The sequence below is a fragment of the Engraulis encrasicolus genome, unplaced genomic scaffold (genome assembly GCF_034702125.1).
Source record: "Engraulis encrasicolus isolate BLACKSEA-1 unplaced genomic scaffold, IST_EnEncr_1.0 scaffold_149_np1212, whole genome shotgun sequence".
Taxonomy (NCBI): domain Eukaryota; kingdom Metazoa; phylum Chordata; class Actinopteri; order Clupeiformes; family Engraulidae; genus Engraulis; species Engraulis encrasicolus.
This window is the reverse complement of record NW_026945010.1, coordinates 21,211-45,509: the sequence shown is the minus strand read 5'-3', so window position 1 is coordinate 45,509 and position 24,299 is coordinate 21,211. Positions and strand designations below refer to the sequence as shown.

Sequence of the window (24,299 nt, the reverse complement as noted above, 5' to 3'; positions counted from 1 at the left end):
TGGCATCCTTGGTCTCTGTCTCTCCTTCCACGGAGGCCATCTTTAATGGGAAGCGCACCAAAGAAGAATAAACATGCAAGGTCATAGTTCAGCTAAGTGGTAACTCTTGTGTTAAAGGTCATGGCAAACTGTGGTTTTACGACTACACCACTGGTGGCCTTGCACCACCAGATTTAGTTGTGCAGCAAGGTTCGCAGACCAAGTTTTCGACCAGAGGGTTTCCCAAGTAAGTAAAGTCAGAGACATGGGTTCAAGTGAAATATAATTGTCAGTATTTATTGAACAATCATAAAAGAGAGTGTTGTTTGTTAATTTCTTTTCTTTTGACCAATAACACTGATAAACTCAAACCAAAATAAATGAAAAGGGCAACAACTGGTTTAAGAGAGGGCTAGCAGAGCAGCAGTGGCAATTGCTCTCTCTGCCTCCAATTGAGGATTAAGCCCTCATGCCTTTCCAATGAAGCACCTAAGTCACGCCCTCTACTTCCTGGTTCATGGGGCATGGGGAGTCAAAAAATAATTACTGGGCTTGAAATGAGACACCAGTCCAAACCTTGGACCTCCACCTATTCACCATGAACCAGGAAGTAGAGGGCGTGACTTAAGCCCAATCTCAATTCACCCCTTACCCCTACACCTTACCCCTCCAAACGGAGTCTGCCTGGCCGAACCCCTCATTTTTGAGGGCTACAAAGTCCTCCCCCTTACCTCTACCCCTCTGCCTTAACGACTATTGGGATACCCCTACCCCTACACAAAACGGAGGGGAGGGGTAAGGGGTAGGGCCAAGGGGTGAATTGAGATTGGGCCTTAGGCTTTTGATGAGGTCAAGGGGTCTAACAACCCGGTCTCGTCAATAAACAGCTATGGTATAGAAACAGCACGTTTTTACTTTTATTTGTTCTTGACGTCGTCTATACACTGTATAACACATATACATAATCTTGGAAACCAAAAGTCAGTATAAACAGGATCAATATAATCTTTACGATGATTATTTTGCATAGATTTGTGTGTGACAACATTCTAGTAGTTAGGAGCAGAGGAATATACTAAGAAGGTGATTCAGGACTAAACCAGGTTAGGTTAAGATGTAAATCATCTAATGGAAGAGCCTGGAGCGCTCATTTTCTTAAGAAAACCCTTGTTTTATATATTCTTTAAGAAAATTTTACCTCTTAACTTAATCTGGTTTACTCCTGAACCATCTTCTTAGTACAGGCCTCAGAGCAGTTTACTCCTGAACCAGCTTCTTAGGGTGTGTTCCAATATGCGACCTTGCCTCCTCCACTTGTGCTTGTCTCCTCGTACCAGGAAGCAATATGTCATGATGACATCACTGACAACAGCATTATATCTTGCAAAAGTTCAATTGTAAAGTCTTTTTCTCATTTGCAATTGGGATGGTGAATGAAAAACAGTCCCTCAAAAGTTGTTGTGGCTAGGCTGACAGCTGGGAAACTTTATCATTTTCTCCACGGAGGAGGGGCCAAGAGGCGGGACGAGGACACAAGCACAAATGGAGGAGGCAAGGTCGCATATTGTAACGCACTCCTAGTATACCCCCTCAGAGCAGTTCTACAGATGCATGAGGACTCACACGGAACCCAGGATGAAGAGGTTCCGTGAACTCCGCCTGAACTCTGTGTAGAAGGGCCATTGTGCCATCGTCTTCGACACTGTAGAAGGCCAGAATTCCTGCCCTGTGATCCACATACACTCCTATTCTAGACGTGCGAACGAAGAAGATTTTGGTCTCTTTGCCGCCATGCCAGAACACGGTTCTCCCAATTCTTATTAACTTTTGACATTGCAGACTCCAGGACTTCCGATTGACATTTCCGAAATTACACTGGCTCATATTCTTTCCCCTGGTTATGCTCTTGTAAGCTACCGCAACATCAACATAAGAGTCAGTCTGCCTCAGATCCAGCTCCACCTCCCAGTAAACGCGTCTACTGAAGCCCTGCTCACACAGCACCTGTGGGCTAAACTGGAATCGGTCCGGATGATCTGGGTAGGTCTGGGCCTTCCTGTGCGACGCCATCTTGTTCCTCTTAGACAGAGAGATCTCTTTGTGGGCCGTGTTTGGATCCAAGGTGAGGGCACAGGAGTCTGAAGTGGACAGAAAAAGCACAGACTTCAGCCAAGGTGCTACTCTTGTCTCCAGTCTCGTCAACGCAAGCAGCTCTTGTACTACCTCCTCTTCAATTTATATGTACTAGGTTGCCAGGTCAACTCCCGACCCGTCAGGTTTGTATGCATGCCAATCTCACCTGGGTCTCTCGCCAGTCGAGTTGGCAATTAAATAAAATGAATCAACATTTTAACCATTGACTATTAATCACTAATAGTTGCCATCCATAATATGTGCTACTCACACTTCAAGAAGTCCTCCCTGGTGCTTGGCTCCTCAGGGACAACGCTCTCCACACTGGCCACTACAAAATAGAAACAGATGAACACCGGGTTTTAATTGGACGAGAAAGAGCCTGAAAAGTTTCACATTTTTAAATCAGAAAGCTTGGCCATTTAAGGGGCATTCCATCGGTGGAGACATAAATATGTATTGAAAGTAGGTCATATATTTAGTAGAATAGTAGCATACATTTCTAATTTGGTGCCTTTTTGGCCCGAGAAAAGGCAGAAAATGACTTTTAGTGCTTGTGAATTTGTGATAACAATCCCCATAATGCATTGCAATGCTCAAGTTCCACAGGCCACACCCAGGCAGCTCTGCCAGTGACTTACTGAAGCCCCAATGGGGCACCTAAGTCACGCCCTTCTACTTCCGATCCATGGGGCTGGAGCTCTCAAAATTTTGAATGCGAGTTAATGGAGCGAGTCAAGATAAATCCTCATCCCGTTTGTCATGTGCTCCGGATTTCACATATGATGAATTTGAAAGGTTTGGATTTGCGTCGTAAGACCACTCATTTTCGGCACGCAAGAAACGTTAGGCCTATTTTAGCTTTTGTGCAAAACTGTGTTGGAGACTACACGTGCGCCTCGCATATCTGACGTGAACCGAGGCACAGCCAACCCTACCGCTGCACCGTGGCTTAAGTGGCTGCACGTCGGACATGCGACGTCTGTTGTGTAGTCCAAATAATTACATATTTTTGCACACACACAACTCAAAAATCGCTTGCCAAGTGAAGTCAACAAGCACACCATTGGTTGTTATTAATTCTGAGGCACAGCATATGTGTGATTGACGGGGAAATGCGAGGTGGGTCGGAAAATAGCTTTGATCAGTCCATTACAGCCCAGTCAAAAGTTTTTCCGTTGCCAGCCCCAGAAGCCGCCCGGAAGGGGTGGAGACTTAGGTGCCCCATGCCAGTGATTTCAAAAGCACTGGGACACTGATCTGTGATAGGTCTGTTAACGCATTAGGTCCAAACCCCTATGGGCAAGATTGAAAGGGTGGAAAAAAGGCTTGTAGTCTCAACAGAAATCCACCTCTCTTACACTTTATCCTACAATGATGCAAAATGACGATTTTTACATCATTGTAGGAGGAAATGTTAAGAGATGAATACGGATATCTCCTGTCTCAGGGGGAATTGCGAGAGTGTTGCACGACCATTCAAAAGTATGACTGGGTGTCTAACAATCGAAAGCCTAATGCAAATGGGTGGAGTGCCCCTGAACAAAAGGATACAACTGGGAAGACATTTTTCTTTAACATATTAAAAATGAAACGTGATTAAAAAAAAAACCTTTTCAACAACTCTATCACAATCACTTTTTGAAATAGCTGTGACTAGGGCTGGGCGATATGGAAAAAAAACTATATCACGATATGGATTACTTTATATCACGATAAAGCACAATAATGTATGTTTTCAGTTATTCTCTTAATTCGCTCTTTATTTTTTCATGTCGCAAATCAACCTTTCCTTAAAATAGATCTTTTTATTGTTATTTTTACAGTTACATGAACATATAGTGTGTATTGTGACAACATTGTTGTTGCCTGTGTTGAGATGAATGAAAGAGATTGCCTGATGAAGGTCTAGCACCGAAACGTCGTTTCTTAAAGAAAGAACAGCGAAATGGTCAGTGTGCGGGAGTTTCTTTGAACTATTGTGACAACATGACATGTAATTAAATGATACTCACTTGTATGCAACTGGTAAAATTACTATCACGATATAAACGATACAGGAGAAAGGTCACTATATACACTTTTATATCAAGATAATATATATTGTTATATTGCCCAGCCCTAGCTGTGACTACGTATAACAGAAGATAAACACCTGGAGATTTATTTCAGCCAGGATCAAACATACAATATTACAGGATATCTAATACAGTATGTCCCATTGCTCATGAGCAAACATATTTTATGTCTAAAATGTCCCATTGCTCATGACCAATGAGCCACACAGAGCCTTGGTAGCAGCATGGCAGAGGCATGCTTTTGTCTAATTGCCTGGTTACCACCAGACCTAATTTCAAGTGAGATCGAATCAATTGTGCAGAACTAAAGGCAGTATGGGAGTTCCCAGGCTAAATGTCTAACACCATACAGCAAATCAAGTCTCCATCTCTGCAAATTAACCACCTTACCATTCAGGTTTTATCCATCTGCAATTTCGAAATGGTTATGCAGAAAACTTCAAACATTTACCTTGTCCAGATATCTTCAAACATTTACCTTCTCCAGATATCTTCATCACATCCTGTTTGCACAGCTCTTCCACTCCGCTCTTCAAGGCAGACACAGATGTAATCAAGTCATTAAACGACACGTGTGGACTGGGACTGATGCTGGATGACGTTTTGGACACAGAGGATTCGAGGGCCTGAAAAGCCTAGTAAACGGTAAAAGATATTCATTAGAGTAAAACAACGCACATCCCACCTCTCTGAGACCTGTTGCAAGACAAAGGTGTATTTGACAGAGGAAAGAGTTTTATTCAGATCACACAACGTTTCCACCCAACAGGGTCTTCATCAGACGTGTTCATTTCGCATGTGTGCCTGATGAAGACCCTGTTGGGTCAAAACGTTGTATGATTTGAATAAATGTTCAAAGCGGAGCGATAGTCAAACGGTAGAAGATAGACATCTCAATCAGACACACTGTGGAACACTGTAGGCTACAACACAACGAGAAAGGCCGGGATATGATGTAGAACAGGAGTTTCCAAGCTTAAGCCCGATTCGCACGGGATAAATTACCTATGGACCCCTGGTAATTCGCAATTACCCCCGGACCTCCGTGATTATTCGGGGCGCATTCGGACTGGATAAATAAACGTCTGTTATTTACTCAATTCACGGACATTACAAGGGGGTACAGACGGCGCGTCCTATGTGAAACTACCCTAGGACGTCTGTGTTTTGCCGAAATACAGTAGGTAATACGCCGCGGAATTATTACCTCACAAATCGCGGACATGGCACATTCGCACAGGACTAAGAACTCAGACATTCTCCGAAATTATTCCGAATTACCGGGGGTCCATAGGTAATAAAAGTCCCGTCCGAATCGGGCTTTAACCATACCAAGGCCCCCCATACACCGGTAGATTCCAGCAAAGGCCCCCTTTACATGGGTCGTGCCGAACTACTTCTCCTGTGCTCCCCCCACAACCACAGTCCTAGGCCTGTGAGTCGGTGCCCCACTAGGATGTATAAAATGAACGAATAGGAATATTGTGTATCTCAATTTGGGATCATTTTAGCGTACATTAGTTATTCAATTTCTTCAATAATTCATTTTATTATTCCCTACCAACTTTTTGCGGCCCCCCCTAGCATCCACTTGTGGCCCCCCAGGGGTCCCCGGCCCCACTTCGAAAACCACTGATATAGAATACTGTACAACAGAACAGTAATGTCCCAGTCCCAGTCATGTCCTCAGTATTTAGTTTTGTTTAGTCATGTAAAATATATTTATGATGAAAATCTATATGTGATCAACAATGACAAATTCAGTCTGTATACACCACCCCCATTTATCCTCTAATTAGTGCTTGAATTTGACTGAAGTGTTTGAAGCATTCTAAATGTACAGTAGTATGCAGCACAGCACACATTATTTGACCCCGGTATTTGAAAATGTCTGGTTAAGGCCCTGCCCTCAGTCTTTCCTCTAGCTCAGTGGTTCCTAGGGATGCACCGAAACCACTTTTTTGAAAACCGATACCAGTACCAGTACATTGATGTGTGTACTTGACGATACCGAGTACCGATACCGATACCTTTTACCACCAAAATACAATGAAAATAAATGCATGGCCTTGTTTTTTCCACCTGTGATATTTTTATTGTCCATTTCCATGTATATTTAAATGTTAGTAAATGTATGAGGAGGCACTTTTTTCCATGCTGCTTTCAAGTCCACAGAACGTGACAAGATTTTGCATTGTTTTGTGTAATAGCAGTATAGTTCCTGGTATCGGCAAGTGCTTGACGAGTACGAATATAATGAGCAATATCGGGTGCCAGTGCATCCCTAGTGGTTCCCAAACTTTATCATGACTCGGCCCCCCATATAGCCTAGACTAGAGGTAGATTCCTTACTCGTGCCACACTATTTCTTCTGCACACCCCTTTCACAACCATAGTCTAGGTCTATAAGTCTGTTTCCCATTGGGACATACAGTATAAAATAACGATAAAGGTACTAATGTTCAGAGATGCCGTAGATTATAATAATGCAGTTCTTAACTAAAGGGATTTTTGTTTGATTTATTTCTTGTTTATTTTAGTTACTCAATTTATCCAATTATTTATTTTGCCTTTCCTGCCAACCTGCCGCGGCCCCCCTAGCGCCCCCCTCGTGGCCCCCCTAGCACCCCCTCGTGGCCCCCCGGTGGTCCCCGGACCCCACTTTGAAAACCAGTCCTCTAGCTACAAACCTGGAGGAAATTGACGTGATCTTCCTCAACCGAGAGCTTCTCCAAGTCAGCGTGTCCTCTCCTCAACTCAGCCAGCTCCTGCTCCAGTTTCTCCAAAACATCTTCAGCATCTCTCACCGCTGCCTTCTGCTGAGCTCTGATCAGCTCTTTCACCTCAGAGCGTCTCCTCTCAATAGACTCCAGCAGCTCAGTGAAGATCTTCTCACTCTGCTGCTCTGCCTCTTGGGCAGAACGCTGTAAAGAATAGAGTAGGGTAGGGTATAAGAAGAGAGAAGAGATGAGAAGAGAAGAGTAGAGTAGAGTAGAGGAGAGGAGAGTAGAGTAGAGAAGAAAATGAAAGAGAAGAGGGGAGGAGAGGAGAGGAGAGGATAGGAGAGAAGGGAGTAGAATGTAAGAGGAGAGGAGAGGAGAGGAGAGGAGAGGAGAGGAGAGGAGAGGAGAGGAGAGGAGATGGGAGAGGAGAGGAGAGGAGAGGAGGAGAGGATAGGAGCGGAGAGGAGAGGAGATGAGATGAGAGGAGAGGAAAGTAGAGGAGAGGAGGAGAGAAGAGGAGGGGAGAGTAGAGTAGAGTAGAGTAGAGTAGAGTAGAGTAGANAAGACAAGACAAAGAAAGAGGAGAGCAGAGGAGAGGAGATGAGAGAAGGGAGTAGAATGTAAGAGGAGAGGAGAGGAAATGCGATGAGAGGAGGAGAAGAGGAGAGGAAAGGAGAGGAGAGGAAAGAAGAGGAGAGGAGGAGAGAAGAGGAGAGGAGAGGATAGGAGGGGAGAGTAGAGTAGAGTAGAGTAGAGTAAAGAAGAGTTGAGGAGAGGAGAGGAGAGGAGATGGGAGGAGAGGAGAGGAGAGGAGGAGAAGAGGAGTGGAAAGGAGAGGAGATGGGAGGAGAGAGGAGAGAGTAGAATGTAAGAGAAGAGACTACTGTAGAATGTGTTTGTGTCAGTTCTTATTGTTACAGGGGTCGCCGGCGACCCTATTCACTTGCTGAACATGCTTCACTACATCATAACAACATTGCTGTGACATTACAGAGAGCCATAGTGCTGCGCTAAGGGGTTAAAAAGAAGACAAATATTAGCTATTGAGAACTGACAACAGAAATATTTGTTGATAATTTGTTATTTAGAATCCACAGAGGAATGTCTCCTGACCAGGTGAGATGTCAGTCTTCCGCATTTCCAGCATTTCCTTTTCCATCTCATGTTATAATATGACATAATATAATATTACCTATATTTGTTATTTTTATACATTATCTGTTATTTAGATTAAATCCACAGAGGAATGCCTTCTGACCAGGTGGAATGTCACAGTCTCCCGTGCCTCCAGCACTTTCTTCTCCATCTCCTCGATTTTCTTCAGACACGCTGTCTGTGTCTGACACACACACGCACACACGCACACACGCACACACGCACACACGCGCGCACACACACACACACACACACACACACACACACACACACACACACACACACACACACACACACACACACTTTACGTATGCAATTCACACCAGATATGCAGTTCAATGTGCTCAATGCAGTTTGATTCTTTTTTTTAAATCATCATTATTATTAATATTATAGCAATATGTTCATTTAAAAAAAGACATAGAGTATTGTGTATACGTATATATTTCCATTAAAAAGGCAAAGTTAAGACTCCCTATTACTGGATCTTTATAAAACTTAAAAAAAATAAAAAAATAAATAAAAACAAAGCAAAACAAACAAAACAAAACAAAAAACAGATTGTAGCTTCATATTTCAGATAGTGTGTTGGTCATTGAGACCTTACCTCTCTCACATTCCGTTCCACCGTTGCTGTAACTGTATCGTGACCCTTGTGGTCCTCCATGGTGCACAACATGCAAATAAACTTCTCATCAGTACGACAAAACACCTCCATCAGCTTGCTATGCTGAGGGCAGATTATCTCCTCTAAATGTGTGGAGGCCTGGACCAGTTTGTGATTCTTCAGGGCAGGGATGTTGAGATGAGGCTCGATGTGTGTCTGACAGAGAGACACCAGGCACACCAGACACGACTTGACAGCTTTCAGTTTTCTTTCAGTGCAGAAGTCACACTCCACGTCCCCTGGTCCACCATACGAAGCAGCAACAGCAGCAGCAGCAGCAGCAGCAGGAACAGCAAGAGCAGGAGAGATAGTTTGAGAAGCACTGCTCTTTTTCATTTTCTCCACCAGTTCAGCTAAGATGGTGTTTTTCTTCAGGACAGGCCGTGTAGTAAACGTCTCTCTGCATTGAGGGCAGCTGTACTCTTTCCTCTTCTTGTCCCAAAAAACACTGATGCACTTCATGCAGTAGCTGTGTCCACATGGAATGGTGACTGGATCCTTCAATGGCTCCAAACAAATGGAACAACGAGAGGCGTCCTGCTCTTCAACGACGGCTTCAGACATATCGTTTTCCTCTGCTAACTTTGCCAATACGTCCTGAAATTGGGGATAAAAACAAAATGGAACAAGGTTTTGTCAGAGATGTTCGAAAGGAACCTAGAAAATCGTTGGTTTTGTTGCTTTTGCAGTCTCGAGATAGAGCTCTAAGGTGTGCACACAATGACAGAACAGAGAGACAATGTGCACAGTCTGTGGTATGTAGCCAAAAATGTTCCCGGGCTTATTGAAAAACGGCCTGTTCCAAGTGAACTATTGACCTAGCCTCCCTGCTCAAGACCAGACTGGGGGAGAAATATGGCCCGGGCACTTTCGGCTTAACCCATTGATGCCTAAAGCATCTGGAAAAAATGCCTGCTGAATGCCTAAGCCCTTGTTGGGAAAGTTGCCCTCAGCCTATAAAAGCCTTAATATCTTAGCCTCTGATGCACATAAAAACATGAGATAAGCATTTAAACCCAAAGACCCTCATTTTGCATTAGAATATGTTCATTCAGCCGTAACATACCTACATTTTTATTTTAAAAAAGCACTAAGTCTCCAAGCACCAAGGGGCAAATAACATACTGCAGAGGTTCCCAACCTATGGGCCAGGGCCCACTGGTGGGCCCTGAAGGTATTCCAAGTGGGACTTGAAATAATTTTCCAAAAATAATAATCATATTTTGGTGTGTGTTGCTGTTTGTTTATTTGAGTTTTATACTTAATTGGGTCAGAGGTGGGCCCCGAACATTTTTGACAAGTTCGAGTGGGCCCCAAGTTGAAAAAGGTCACCGGCCTGAAATGGGTTAAAGAGGCCCCTCATAATTACCTGTAGTGTCCCGCAACTAACTAATTGGTGGGCCCCACACCCTCGTAGGCCCCTATTTTGAGAAATGTAAAAAAAAAAAAATTAATTTCAGAGAATAGGGGCCCACGAGGGTGCGGGGCCCATCAGGAAATGCCTGCTATGCCAGATGGCCAGACCAGCCCTGTCCTAACTCTCTGCTCTTGATTTATTCAACAGGGATTCCAATGGGGCACCTAAGTCTCCACCCCTTCTGGACGGCTTATGGGGCTGTGAGAGCAGTGTTGCCAGGTTGGGCGGTTTCCCGCCCAATCGGGCTGCTTAGGACCGCCGTGTGCAGGAAAAAATGGATTTTGGAGAAAAAAAAACGCCCAATTTTTGGCCATAGAAATCAATAGTATTGGGCGGAATTTAGTGATTCCAGGCGGGTTTTGAGTTTTTTGGGCTGGAAATCATCAGCCTCATCTGGCAACCCTGTGTGAGAGGCAAAACTTTTGACTGGGCTGTAATGGAGTGAGCAAAGCTATTTTCCGATCCACCTCGCATTCCACTGTCGATCACACATATTATGCAGTACCTTAGAATTAATGGTAACCAATCGTGTGCTTGTCAAAATGCGTGAATGCTGTGTAGAGTGGAGTACTTCTATTAATCCTGAAAGAAATGAAGGAGTCTGACAGGTCACATAAATAAAAAAACGCACAAAAGACCAAATACAATATTGTACATTGCAGGGAACATATAGCACACCTTGTAACACACACACACACACACACACACACACACACACACACACACACACACACACACACACACACACACACACACACACACACACACACACGTGGCTGGTGTGGGTCCGATTCTCCTTCCTGGCGGGCCCGCGCCTTGTACTCAGGGACCGATCATGACTCCATGGGCCCCTTGACTTTCGGTGCATTCCAATATGCGACCTTGCGTCCTCCACTTGGGCTTGTTGCCTCACCCCGCCTCCTGGCCTATCCTCCGTGGAGAAAACAAATAAGTTTCCCCGCTGTCAGCCTAGCCAAAACAACTTTTGAGGGACTATTCTTCATTCACCATCCAGTTTGCAAATAAGAAAAAAAGGACTCTACAATTGAGCTTTTGCAAGATATTGAAATATAATGCCGTTGTCAGTGATATCATCATGACATATTACTTCTTGGTACGAGGTCACAAGGACAAGTGGAAGACGCAAGGTCGCATATTGGAACGCACAGCAGGGAAGAAAGGCCCCTTCCATGGGTGTTGCTAGAGAAGTTTCCAAAAAGATTTAGTGTTTCAGGCCAGAAGTTTAAGACCATAATGTTGTTGGGGATTTGAAAATAGAGTTTTTAAAAAGATTTTAACGCATATATATAAGGTAGAGGTGGGTGATATGGCAAGAAATTCACATCACGGTTTTTTAACCTTAATCTCGATTTCGATTTTTTTTGTTCACCATTTTCCATTAAAATAAAAAAAATGAAAAAAAAAAAAAAAACCAAGGAAATATTGGGCTACAACCCTTTCTGGACAGATGTGAATGAATATTTGCAATTTTGAATTTGCATGCAAACATTAAACAAACTAAAATGTGAAGGTTTTCTGTAATCCCTTTTCATACGAGTGCTGAGCAATTTTCCCTCACTAAAGTGTTATTTCATGTGTGCATGCTTGCTGTCACCTAGGCCTATTTGAAGAGACGTTGGTTTGGGATTATTTCATGTGTGCATGCTTGCTGTCACCTAGGCCTATTTGAAGTGACGTTGGTTTGGGATTATTTCATGTGTGCATGCTTGCTGTCACCTAGGCCAGTGTTTCCCAACCAGGGGTACGTGTACCACTAGGGGTATGAAAGCAGGGGGTATGAAATACAGCAGGGGGTACTTGGGAAAATATAATGATAGCAAATGTATGTAGCATAGTCACATTGGGACAGAGGAAGAGATGTACAGCTTGAGTGAAGGGGTACTCAAGGCACAACAAAAAGGCTTAAGGGGTACGCGGGGCACAAAAGTTGGGAAACACTGACCTAGGCTTATTTGAAGTGACGTTGGTTTGGGAATATTTCATGTGTGCATGCTTGCATTTTTTATGGGCAGCCATGGGTGAATGGGCAGTCATGGGTGAGCGGTTAGGGCGTCAGACTTGCATCCCAGAGGTTGCCGGTTCGACTCCCGACCCGCCAGGTTGGTGGGGGGAGTAATCAACCAGTGCTCTCCCCCATCCTCCTCCATGACTGAGGTACCCTGAGCATGGTACCATCCCACCGCACTGCTCCCCCACGGAAAGAAATGGTAAATGCCCATTTTTCAAGGATTCCACATCATCGCAGCTCACCAATAGTAGGCCTACTGTTCCAAAATGAAGCATGCTTCAACATCTACCAAGTACACTTCCATGACCCCCAACCAACCCGGAAATTTGTCAAAATCATTGAAACTGCCACTAATTTGGTGTCCCAAGGGTTTGTGTTCATCATTTCATGGAATTCTGTGAGATCAGGTTCTGTCCTTGTGTGCATTCCAATATGCGCACTCCCGTCCTCCCTCCGTTGCTCATCTGCCTGCTTGTTGCCTCATGATGACGTCACTGACGACAGAAAATTAATTCAATAGGCTATCTATTAATAATAATACTTTTGTTTTATATAGCGCCTTTCAAAACACCCAAGGTCGCTTTACATACGTAGTATCAGTGTAAGTGTGTGTAGGTGTGTGCTTGTGGACACTAGAAGCCAAAAGCCTCCAAAACGAGATGGGGTTTAAGGTTGTTTAAAGATGGCCACTGAAGAGGCATTTTGAATGTGGCTGGGTAGGTTGTTCCAGAGGAGTGGGGCAGCCACATGAAAGGCTCTGTCACTGGCGGCCTTGAGTCTACTGCAGGGATGACCAGCTCGCCCTTGGAGGAGGACCGCAGTGATCTTGAGGGGTCATATTGTCCGTTTCTCATTAGCAATTGGTTGAATGAATAACAGTCCCCCTAAAGTTGTTGTGGCTGTAGGCTGACAGTTGGCAAACTTTATCGTTTTCTCCGCGGAAGCAGGGCATCAGCAAACTGTGAGGCCACAAGCAGAAGTGGAGAACAGGAGTCCGCATATTGGAATGCACCCCTTGTGTTGTGTGATGCTGTTCACGAGGCCTCACTGGGGAAATGATTTTAGAGCAGTCATGGGTGAGCGGTTAGGGCGTCAGACTTGCATCCCAGAGGTTGCCGGTTCGACTCCCGACCCGCCAGGTTGGTGGGGGGAGTAATCAACCAGTGATCTCCCCCATCCTCCTCCATGACTGAGGTACCCTGAGCATGGTACCGTCCCACCGCACTGCTCCCCATGGGGAGCCACTGAAGGCTGCCCTCTTGCACGGGTGAGGCATAAAATGCAATTTCGTTGTGTGCAGTGTTCACTTGTGTGCTGTGGAATGCTGTGTCACAATGACAAATGGGAGTTGGAGTTTCCCAATGGGATTTGACTGGGAAATCTACACACTCCTCTCCTCTCTGCACTGTACTGCCACCAAGTGGATTACAGATAGCACTGCATGTTTTACAGGCTGCAGAGATCTTCAAGTGAAGCCAGTTCCTACAGTAGTTACTGTTGTACACAGTGTATGTGTATATCAGTCATGGGTAAGCGGTTTGGCTACGTCAGACTTGTAGCCCAAAGGTTGCTGGTTCGACTCCCGACCCTTAAGGTTGGTGGGGAGAGTAATTAACCAGTGCTCTCGCCCATCCTCCACCATGACTGAGGTACCCTAAGCATGGTACCGTCCTGCCCTTAAGGCATCATTTGGGGCTGTCCCCTTGCACGGGTGAGGCATAAATGCAATTTTGTTGTGTGCAGTGAACACTTGTGTGATGTGGAGTGCTGTGTCACAATGAAAATGGGAGTTTCCCAGGTGGGTTTTCACTACATACTATATGTGCTTGATTAAATATGCACCAATAAGGCTGGGCTGATCACGGTTTTCATACAGGAACAGGTGAATCTGGACCCACGAACACACTCGACAAAAAGTTTCAGCGAAAGGGATTTTTAATAACATCCAACACAGACCAAAACAGAGTCATGTGTGTCAATGGCAACAGTTTGTGAAATGAAGGCAATAAATTCAGAAAACATACACAATTCTCATCAGTTTGAGCATAAGACAATGAAAATGAAATGATTATCTAGACACAAATGTATATGCTTATGTAAAAAACAGTATAAGTCATCTATCAGATTCCATTGGTAACACTTTATTTTAGGGATACATCTATTAGCACAAATACATACAATGTACCTGTATAAGTAACTTGTAAGGCATATACAAAGCAAAATCAAACATTTGTTAGGCATGTATTCGCAAATGTCTTGTTCATGCACAATAAGGGATTTATTACCAATTTAACCTTAGTAAGGACCTTGTAGGCCTTAGCGTTAGCTTAGTACATGCCCTACAAGTTACTTATGCAGGATTAACATTGTATGCATTAGTGCTAAGAGATGTATCCTGAAAATAAAGTGTTACCATTCCATTCTTATCATTTATTTACTGTATGTGAGGGACAGTGTGTGTGTGTGTGTGTGTGTGTGTGTGTGTGTGTGTGAAAATGAAAAAAACATGTACAGGTGTATAATCAATATATCAACATCCATTAACAGGTATAGTGTATAATCATGACTCTTTATGATGATCATTTTGCAAATACATTGTACAGTATTTGTAAACACCAATAAGAAAATACGGATCATAATGAATTATTACCGGTAGTTGGTTCTGAACATTTAGGCTCCACACAACGCCCAACTTATCTCCACATATAACGCTTAACACAAATAAAGGAAACGGCAAATAAATTTCAAGTGGTCCCCAAGTTGGAAGAGGTTGGTTACCCTGCGATAAGGGATTCTGTCTAGTGATTCTCGAACTGTGGGCCGGGGCCATATAACTACATGATGGATTATTGGTAAATTCTAACATTTTTTGCCCACCAAAAAATAGATATAACGACCAGCACATACATTGTTATACCATAAATGGATATGATAAAATAGATATAACGTCTTAACCAAAGATCCCCTTTAGAGTTTCCCCATTCCCTTTCTAATGGATGCCATGGGAGATACATGACATCACACCCGGCAAAACACGAGTAGCCAGTAGCCACTACTCTCCTGACGTGTCAAAGGATTAGTATGCTTTCTTAAATGTATTTATTTACTCTACATCAGAGTGGGTGCCCCATCTTCCCACAATATCTTGGGCTCCTTCATCCGCACTCCTTTTTTATAGGCCAATGTTTTTTTTCTGTCTTTCTTTGCAATGGCATGTGCATGGTTTGAGCATTCATTTACAGAAGTTTGACAGAGGCATCCTTACCCAGCCAGAAGCCAGGATAAACGGGCTCACTGAAGGACTTGGAAACCGTACGGATAAGGGTCATGTTGTCAGACACGTTGTAGAAGGACAAATTGCCTGCCCTGTAATCCACATACACTCCAATCCTACAGGGGGCAGTAGCGTAGAAAATGTCGTCATAGCTACTCCAGTGGGAGTAATCTGCAAGCCTACATCTGAGGAACCAATCAAACGCATTATCACTATACTCGTAATGATCGTAATAGCTATACCCACGAGAGATCCTCTTGGTTGTACTTTTATAGGCTACTGCAACTTGAACGTTTTCACCCTTCTTCAGATCCAGCTCCACCTCCCAGTAAGCGCGTCTACAAAAGCCCTGTTCACACAGCACCTGCTCAGTGCCTCGGAATCGGTATGGATGATCTGGGTAGGACTGGGCCTCACCACGCGTCGCCATCTTGTTCCCCTCAGACAGAGAGATCTCTTTGTGTGCTGTGTTTGGATCCAGGGTGAGATCGAAGCAGTCTGGTGGTTTGAGAGACATGTTACATATTGGTCACATATAGTAATAATAATAAAATGTTACATACCAGTCATGTAGCCTATAGTAAATTATGATACTAATAAAATATTTGCATTTTTACCCTATGCCAAGGCCCATCATATCTTGTTTCATTACATTTGTAAAATAACAAACTATGAACCAAGATTATTTTAAATACTGCAATCATATCCCCCCACATATTCTTTGGCTTCCTTTGTGAAATCTAAGAAAGATGTTCTTGCTTTTGCCACCCTACTGGCGAGACCACCGATTGTTCTGAACAGGAAATCTTCTGTACCACCCTCACACACCCGTTGGATCAAGGACATTCTCTATTTTCTCAAACTAGAAAAAAACAGACACTCGATGATTGGTAGAAATGGAATGTTTATGAGTCTTTGGGGATCACTCCTTGAATATGTCAACAAGCCTGATATCTCAACTTATTCCTGATTCCAACGCTTAAATGGGACATGAGCACGATTCATATGCCATGTCTGGCTGTGGATACGTCCATTTAATTTTGTCTTGTATTTAGCATTTGCTGTTTGATGTGTAGTTTTTATTGGTCTTTGTATTTTTGTTTTTGTTTGTATGTGTGGGGGTTGATTGTTCTTCAAAAAAAAAGAAAACTACACTTATTTTACTTTTATCCGCTGAATCGGCGTGCGCTTAGCCTTTTGCATAATTTAATCTTAATTATTATTAATAACTAACATTACCAGGCGACAGTGTCCACCAACAAAAACAACTACTGGCGATGTCTTGTACGTAAGTATGAAGTGACATGACATTACCAACCAGCTCGTGTGCGTTATTTTCACTGAAGGTTCATCAGAAGGAGCGGAATAATTTCCACATGTGTTGTGCGCCTATACGTACGCGGCCTATACTCCTCGGACCAATCTGTTTCGAAATTTCAGCCAAAGAGTAGTTCAACCCCATCTTAACCAAGAACATAAACTGCCAATGCCAGGTTTGAGATGTAGAGTAAATTGCCATGGCAGTAATACATCCCGTCAAACATATCCACCTTTCGTAGTATGGGTTAACCAGAAGCATATGCTGCACGAGACAAAGTTACTCTCGAAGTCACCCCGATAAGCCAGAAAACCAGCTTCGTGGTACAGGCCCCTGGTCTTTGGATATCTGCTACTCACACTTTAAGAAGTCCTGCCTGGTCTTTGGCTCCGGTGACTTGATGATTTCCAATATCGCCGCTAGAGAAAGAGAGAGGAGGAAACAGGAAGTAGCAAAAAGGACACAGGAAACAGCTGGCCATGTGATAACATGCATACACTACACTGTATATATTTTCAGAATTAAACACACACAGATTCACAGATTGATATTAAAACATGTACAGTACGTATATAGATAAAACTCACCGAACATTAAACCAGTACATAAATACATTCAACATTTAAAACAATAATAATAAAAATGCCTAACAATTTATTTTAAATAGAGAACATACTGTATAGCGTTCTACAGCTCAGTTTCAGATTTTTTGATTGGGGGGAATAATGAAGACCTGAGGAGAAGGTTTTGAGGAACTCTGTAGTGGTAGTGGATGAACTGTACATTGCATTACAGTATATCACGAAAGTGAATACACCACTCACAGTTTTGCAGATGTTTGAGTATATCTTTTCATAGGAAAGCATTACAGAAATGTAACTTTGACACAATGATTAGTGACCTTTTAACAACATATTTAACCGCTTAAATTTCTTGTTCACTCAGAAAAAAAAACAAAATACAGCCATTAATGTTTGAACATGTACTCACAAAAGTGAGTACACCCCAGATTAAAATCCGGTAGAGAAGGGGCTATGTTGGCTCGAATCGTCTCGAAATGAAAAGGGATGACAAGGGAGGTCATCAGTGTGCGTTTCAACCTTTCTTTGCATTGAGCTTTTAAATGTTGAGTCTGCATCTGGCTTAAATAGATTGGTGTGAGATTTGAATGCAATCCTATGGAGAATATCATGATCTGCTTCAGTAGTCACAGTGCATGTTGACATGCATGTTTCTTTTAGGTGTATTTCAGATTGCCAATGTTGACAGCATTCATGCATCCCCAAACCATGTCAGTCCCACTACCATACTTGGCTTATGAGAGGATACACCTTTTTTGTACAACTCACTTGTTTACCACCACACATGCTTGACACCATCTAAAGCAAATCATTGTGTCAAAGTAACATTTCTGTAATGTTTTCCTATGAAAAGATATACTCAAAAATCTGCAAAACTGTGAGGGGTGTATTCACTTTTGTGATATACTGTACATACAGTACACCATTACCGCGCGGTCACACCGCCAGCGCTGAACGCCTGGAAAGATGCGGAAGTAATTGACTTTGTATGGGACAGCAGGCGACAGAAGCGTAAAAAGCCGCAAAGCCTGTCTAGAGTCAAAAGCATCAAAAGCCAAGGGCGTCAGAAGTTGAAATTCAGCTAAAAATATTTAATGAGCTCGGCGCCAGCAGCCGTCAGCCAATGGAATGTTCACATTTTTCTAAACACAAGCTTCGGTTGGTTGAGATTCTTGGTCGAACGCTTCAGGTTGAATCTTTTGCCTCGTTCAACGCCCCTGACCTGTGCTTTCCAGGTAGGAGTCAGCAACGTTGTAGCTCTTTCAACGCCGGCGGTGTGACCGCAGCATTACATTAGGCTGACGAGGTTATCCAAAACGATTTACAGTTATTTTACAGGGTTTTGGTTACAGAACCCTGGAGCAATGTGGCGTTAGGTTAGCCTAGTAAACTAGCCCCACTCGCCAGCGGCCAAAATTATATTTTGTCTAGCCTCAGACAACGCCTCAGGCCCTGAAACTGGCGGACCAATCACAACGCAGGACATTTGTTTTTAATCTTTGGATGCAAATCGGGTGGGGCTTTTGGTCAGAGCGTTGGCCTGTAGGCACATACACGGTTTGAAAAACAACGGGTTGTTCCCTTCAACAATCTTCCGATGTCTCATTGATCAGGGCCAGACTAAATATTCACATCCTGTATGATCTCACATTTAGTCTGGCTTGCGTTAAGCCTGATTTATGCTTTGGACGCATAGCCTCTGCAGCCGTCCGTCCTGTGTCTGTGCGCGACCACGCCCCCCATGCAGAGGCTCTGCGTCGAGTGCCTCGAAAAAATCCTGACTATCCGTCGGACGGACACGGAGGACGCAGACAAAAAGGCGCAGTGATTGGTCGTCTCGCTACTTCCCTGTTCTTGTGGCAACGCAATGCTGGCAGTTTGCGAGAGCAAAGCTGTATTCTGTTAAAAACATCTGTATATTGATGCCTTGTGTGTAAATGTGTGTAAATACACAAAGCTATAATGTAAGTAACAAACAATGCATCAGTTGAACACTCGTGGCACAATGCCTGCAGTCTGACTACTGGTAGCTGTTCACCGAATGTAAACACACATTGGCAAAGTCAACTGTTTCTATACCTGCATTCTTTGCATGTGAAAATAGACTGGGTATGTCAAATAAGGTTACCAGTATATTGCCTTTGCAGTTTGTGTGAAAATACTTCACTAACTGAGCTAGAAAGAAACATTACTTCATAATGGCCGCAGTGCTTGCAATGTAGTGAGGGTAACATGAGACCTCGGACGCAGATGCATGAAGGCAAAGCTGGTTCCTGACCACTCCCAAGCGACATTTGATGCACGCAGTTGCTGAAGTCTAATCTGCCCTTTAGGTGCCTTGCTCAATGTCACTTCAAAAGTTGTTGTGATTGTGTTGACAGTGCGGAAACTTAATTGTTTTCTCCACAGAGGCTGGACATCACTGAAGCGCGAGGACACAAGCACGGGTTCAGGATGGGAAGAACATCACATACATGATGAGAAATTGGTGGGTCCGCAAACAAATAATGCAAGACCTGAAGAAATTGTCAATATACACTCTCAAGTCTACAGTTCTGTAACTGAACTTAATTTTTGTAGACCAGAACAACTATTCTATTCATTAAGATTTTTCTTTGCCAAACTCTTACCTTTTCCAGACATCTTCAACACACCACTCTCACAGAGTTTTTCAACTTCAATTTTCAAGTCAGATAGAGATTTTTTCAGGTCCTCAAATGACGTGTATGAACTGAAACTGATACTGGGAGTCGGTTGGGATATAGACGACTTCAAGACCAGAAAATTCTACAAACAGTAGAAAACATGCATCAATTAAAAAGTGTAAACTACAACACAATGCGTAATCTCAAGGCCTGCTAGTGATGATATGTCTTTCCTGGATATACCTGGAGGAAAAGGACTGGGTCTTCCTCAAGTGAGAGCTCCTCCAACTGAGCGTGTCCTCTCCTCAACTCAGCCAGCTCCTGCTCCAGTTTCTCCAAAACATCTTCAGCGTCTCTCACCGCTGCCTTCTGCTGAGCTCTGATCAGCTCTTTCACCTCAGAGCGTCTCCTCTCAATAGACTCCAGCAGCTCTGTGAAGATCTTCTCACTCTGCTGCTCTGCCTCTTTAGCGGAATGCTACGTAGAGCAGAGTAGAATAAAGGAGAATAGAATACAATCCAATGGAAGTCAATTCTTCATGGCCAGAACTCAACATGAAATACAATAAGTTGAAAGTGCACACCATCACCCCCCTAATAATAATAATAATAAAAAAAGAAAACATTAAAAGCCCCATGAAATTGGGAAAGAAGTATAGTATTTGCAGGCTTCATCCGTATTTTTTTACATTTAGATTGGAGTTCAAAAAAGAAATTCAAAAGTTGATTTTATTCATAATCAGTACTGTGAATGTCTAATACAAAGCTATACTACTAAGTCGAGTCGACTGGTTACCAACCTTGTAGGAGTCCACAGCTCGAAGCAGCTTCTGCCTTTCCTGCTCTTTTGACCGGATCCTCTTCAGGAAATTGGCCGTCGTCTTCGGACGCTCTTTCTAGTTACACACACACACACACACACACACACACACACACACACACACACACACACACACACACACACACACACACACACACACACACACACCATGGGTGTTAGAGGGTGTGTGTGTGTGTGTGTGTGTGTGTGTGTGTGTGTGTGCAGTGATGCATTTGCATCCCCATTTTTGGGCTCTCTAAATGAGGCTCTCAACTGCAGACAAATGAGTGAAGTGCAGAATTGTTGGAATAAAGAATCAAGAATGGGTGTGATGTGTTTCTTTTTCATTCTTTGGCTGATCAATATAATTATTTTTATGGAATGATATAACCACTAACACTACAGAAAAATCACACCACTATTTTAAAGCTGATTCTGGTGGCCTTGACACACACACACACACACACACACACACACACACACCATAGGTGCTAGAGAGTGTGTGTGTGTGTGTGTGTGTGCACTGCCATTGTCATTCAGTGTAACAGATACATTCTGCTGACTGTAACGGTAAAAAAAAACAAAAAAAAACATATGCCCTAATTTTTAAATTGTTTCAAGTGAATGGATGACAACCGAGGCTTTCATGAATTCACTGGGGAAAAATAAAATAAAAAGAGTCGTGATTTTTACAGTTAGTCAGCAGAAGATATCCGTTACACTAAATGACAATTTCATTTTGCACGTCTTTGATCTTGTAGTAATATGCATTGCATTAACTTACATATTTTGCAAAATACTGTATGTTGCTATTCAGTCCTCACTCACCTGTCCCTCTTCATACTGTGCGGCAGCTGAGACTGTGTCATGGCCCTTGTGTGTGTCCATGGTGCATAAGATGCAGACACACTTCTGGTCAGCTAGACAAAACACCTCCATCAGCTTGTTGTGCTGAGAGCAGATCTTCTGCTGCAGGTGTGTGGAGGCCTGGACCAGTTTGTGATTCTTCAAGGCAGGGATGCTGTTGTGAGGCTCTACGTGTGTCTGACAGAGAGACACCAGGCACACCAGACAGGACTTGACAGCTTTCAGTTTTCTTTCAGTGTGTAGTATATTCTTAGAATGTTCTGTGATCGATTGCTTTACCCTATGAGGAGCGCATTGACTCCGTGTTCGATATGTTTTGCCTACGGCAGTCTGTAGTATGTGAGCGGCAATAAATGTCACATACAAAGTGTCTCACCAGGTAAATAAGCCTCACCGTTTTATTTTATAGAGTAACAAGTACTCAACATGGTGTCAGAAGTGGTCTTTTCTTACTCTACATGAGACGCGAGACTACAATAGTTTTCGGTAGATCCTCCGCTGTAGAAAAGAAAAGTTTAGTTTAACGTCTTCAAGTGATCGAACGTACGTTAACGTTAGCTAGCTACAATGGACCAGTTTAAACCTCCAGCACCGCTAGTGCTAACCGGCAACATCAGCGAGAATTGGCGCCGATGGGAGCAACGGTTTCAGCTGTATATGACGGCTACGGGAGCGGACACAAAAGCTGAACCAGTGAAGATAGCCATTATGCTGCATACGGTCGGCGAGGAAGCGCTCGAGATCTACAACACAATGGACGTGTTTGTCGAAGCGGGTGAGGATGGACAGCCCGGTGAGCTAACGGTGAAACACATATTGGATGCCTTCAGAAAGTATTGCATTCCGAAAAAGAACATTGTATTTGAGCGCCATCAGTTCTGGTCACTACCGATGTCTGAGGGAGTCAACGTAGACCAGTTCGTGACTGAACTTCGCCAAAAATGTAAGAACTGTGAATTTGGACAAACTGAGAATGACATGATAAGAGACAAGCTAGTGTTTTCTGTGCCAGACGTTCGCGTGAAGGAGCGATTACTGCGTGAAACGGACTTAACTCTAGATAAAGCTGTTGATATCTGTAGAGCTGCTGAAGTTACGAGATCACAGATGCGAGCCATGAGATCGGCGCAGCCAGAGGCATCCGTAGAGGCTCTTCACAAGGTGTCTGCCAGCTACGACAAGGGGAGAGTCGCCATGAAAAAAATGTCACGACCACCTGAGAGGAAGGCACAGTCAGCGAGCAGTGTAAACAAATGCAGAAAGTGCGGCGGGGCGCACAAACCTCGTCAGTGTCCAGCATTCGGTGTCATCTGCCACAACTGCAACAAGAAGAACCACTACGCGAAGATGTGTGCGTCAACACAAGACAGAGGAGCCACTGCCCGGGGCGTGCACGATCTTGAGGTAGAGTCACTGTTCATATCTACAATGTCCTGTACCCAACCCAAACGCACTCAACAAGATAATTCGTGGTACACAACAGCCAACATAAAATACACAGAGGTCAAGTTTAAATTGGACACTGGGGCAGATGCAAATGTGCTACCTCTGAGCATTTTGCAGAAGATTCCGGGTCCTCATCAGCTGCAACCCACACACATCACACTCGTCGCCTATGGAGGAACACGTCTGAAGCCGGAGGGCACCGTGAGACTTACCTGCGATGTGGCCAGAACGACGACAGATCTTCTGTTCTTCATCACCAAGCACTCCTCCACTCCGATCCTGGGCCGAGACGCATGTGAACAGCTGCAGCTGGTGAAAAGAATGCAGACCATCGCACTCAAAGCACCAGCCACGAAAGAGGAGCTAGTGGACGCCTACCCCTCCGTCTTCAGTGGGCTGGGACAGTTTCCTGGGGTGCACCACATCCACACAGACCCACATGTGGCCCCAGTTGTGCACGGCTGCAGAAAAATCCCCATCGCTGTCATGGACCGTCTGAAAACGACGCTACAAGACCTCGTCGAAAGAGATGTCATCGCACCAGTGACGGAGCCCACAGAATGGGTAAATAGCCTTGTCATCACAGAGAAGAAAAACGGGACACTCAGGGTGTGCTTGGACCCTCGAGACCTGAATGAGGCGATCAAGAGACAGCACTTCTCAATACCAACCCCAGAAGAAGTACTACACCGGCTGTCAGGGAAAACCATCTTCTCCATCCTAGACGAAAAGGACGGATACTGGCAAGTGAGTCTGGACCAGCCCTCATCGATGCTCTGCACATTCAGCACACCGTGGGGCAGGTTTCGCTTTAAGAGACTTCCTTTTGGCATCAAGTCCGCCAGCGAGGTTTTCCAGCAAAAGAACTGTGAGACATTCGGCAACATTGAAGGAGTGCACATCATTGCAGACGACATGATCATCGCCGCTGCGTCTGAAGAAGAGCATGATGCCATTCTACAAAAAGTAATGGACACTGCACAGAAAAACAACATCAAATTCAACAAAGACAAAATACAGTACAAAGTGGACTCAGTCAAATACATGGGCCATGTAGTCACCACGAAGGGAGTGAAGCCGGACGAGTCCAAGGTGTTCGCCATCAGAGACATGCCGCAGCCAGACGACAAGAAAGCACTACAGAGACTGCTGGGAATGACAAGGTACC

At 43.9% G+C, this 24,299-nt stretch overlaps 4 protein-coding genes across 4 annotated transcripts; all 4 read right to left on the bottom strand.

The window, feature by feature from the left end:
* Window positions 1-1,257: 1,257 nt before the first annotated feature.
* On the bottom strand, window positions 1,258-2,069 carry LOC134442387 (stonustoxin subunit alpha-like). The gene has a single exon (XM_063192559.1). The coding sequence runs from the start codon at window positions 2,047-2,049 to the stop codon at window positions 1,570-1,572; it is 480 nt and encodes a 159-aa protein (XP_063048629.1). The 5' UTR covers window positions 2,050-2,069; the 3' UTR covers window positions 1,258-1,569.
* Window positions 2,070-2,375: 306 nt separating this feature from the next.
* Window positions 2,376-9,327, bottom strand: LOC134442389 (E3 ubiquitin-protein ligase TRIM47-like). Its single transcript, XM_063192561.1, has 5 exons — window positions 8,676-9,327; window positions 8,172-8,252; window positions 6,881-7,114; window positions 4,669-4,825; window positions 2,376-2,443 (listed from the first exon to the last, which is right to left on the bottom strand). The coding sequence occupies exons 1-5, from the start codon at window positions 9,297-9,299 to the stop codon at window positions 2,376-2,378; spliced, it is 1,164 nt and encodes a 387-aa protein (XP_063048631.1). The 5' UTR covers window positions 9,300-9,327.
* Window positions 9,328-14,098: 4,771 nt separating this feature from the next.
* LOC134442386 (tripartite motif-containing protein 16-like protein) lies at window positions 14,099-20,137 on the bottom strand. Its single transcript, XM_063192558.1, has 3 exons — window positions 19,985-20,137; window positions 17,133-17,192; window positions 14,099-15,953 (listed from the first exon to the last, which is right to left on the bottom strand). Exons 1-3 carry the CDS (start codon window positions 19,995-19,997, stop codon window positions 15,418-15,420), a joined length of 609 nt encoding a protein of 202 aa, XP_063048628.1. The 5' UTR covers window positions 19,998-20,137; the 3' UTR covers window positions 14,099-15,417.
* Window positions 20,138-20,212: 75 nt separating this feature from the next.
* On the bottom strand, window positions 20,213-22,113 carry LOC134442388 (tripartite motif-containing protein 29-like). Its single transcript, XM_063192560.1, has 4 exons — window positions 22,107-22,113; window positions 21,647-21,945; window positions 20,799-20,894; window positions 20,213-20,476 (listed from the first exon to the last, which is right to left on the bottom strand). The coding sequence occupies exons 1-4, from the start codon at window positions 22,111-22,113 to the stop codon at window positions 20,213-20,215; spliced, it is 666 nt and encodes a 221-aa protein (XP_063048630.1).
* Between the last annotated feature and the right edge of the window lie 2,186 nt (window positions 22,114-24,299).

Bases quoted from the DNA above. Each gene is read 5' to 3' on its own strand.
- LOC134442387 (XM_063192559.1), bottom strand. From the start codon at position 2,049: ATGGCGTCGCACAGGAAGGCCCAGACCTACCCAGATCATCCGGACCGA.
- LOC134442389 (XM_063192561.1), bottom strand. From the start codon at position 9,299: ATGTCTGAAGCCGTCGTTGAAGAGCAGGACGCCTCTCGTTGTTCCATT. The intron at 8,253-8,675 runs GTAAGGTCTCAA...TGTGTGTGTCAG, and splicing joins TGGAACGGAATGTGAGAGAG to ACACAGACAGCGTGTCTGAA. The intron at 7,115-8,171 runs GTCAGAAGGCAT...TATTCTTTACAG, and splicing joins AGACTGTGACATTCCACCTG to CGTTCTGCCCAAGAGGCAGA.
- LOC134442386 (XM_063192558.1), bottom strand. The intron at 15,954-17,132 runs GTGAGTAGCAGA...TCAAACCACCAG, and splicing joins CAGGCAGGACTTCTTAAAGT to ACTGCTTCGATCTCACCCTG.
- LOC134442388 (XM_063192560.1), bottom strand. The intron at 20,895-21,646 runs GTGAGTGAGGAC...GTGTGTAACTAG, and splicing joins CACAGTATGAAGAGGGACAG to AAAGAGCGTCCGAAGACGAC. The intron at 20,477-20,798 runs GTTGGTAACCAG...TGCTCTACGTAG, and splicing joins GAGCTGTGGACTCCTACAAG to CATTCCGCTAAAGAGGCAGA.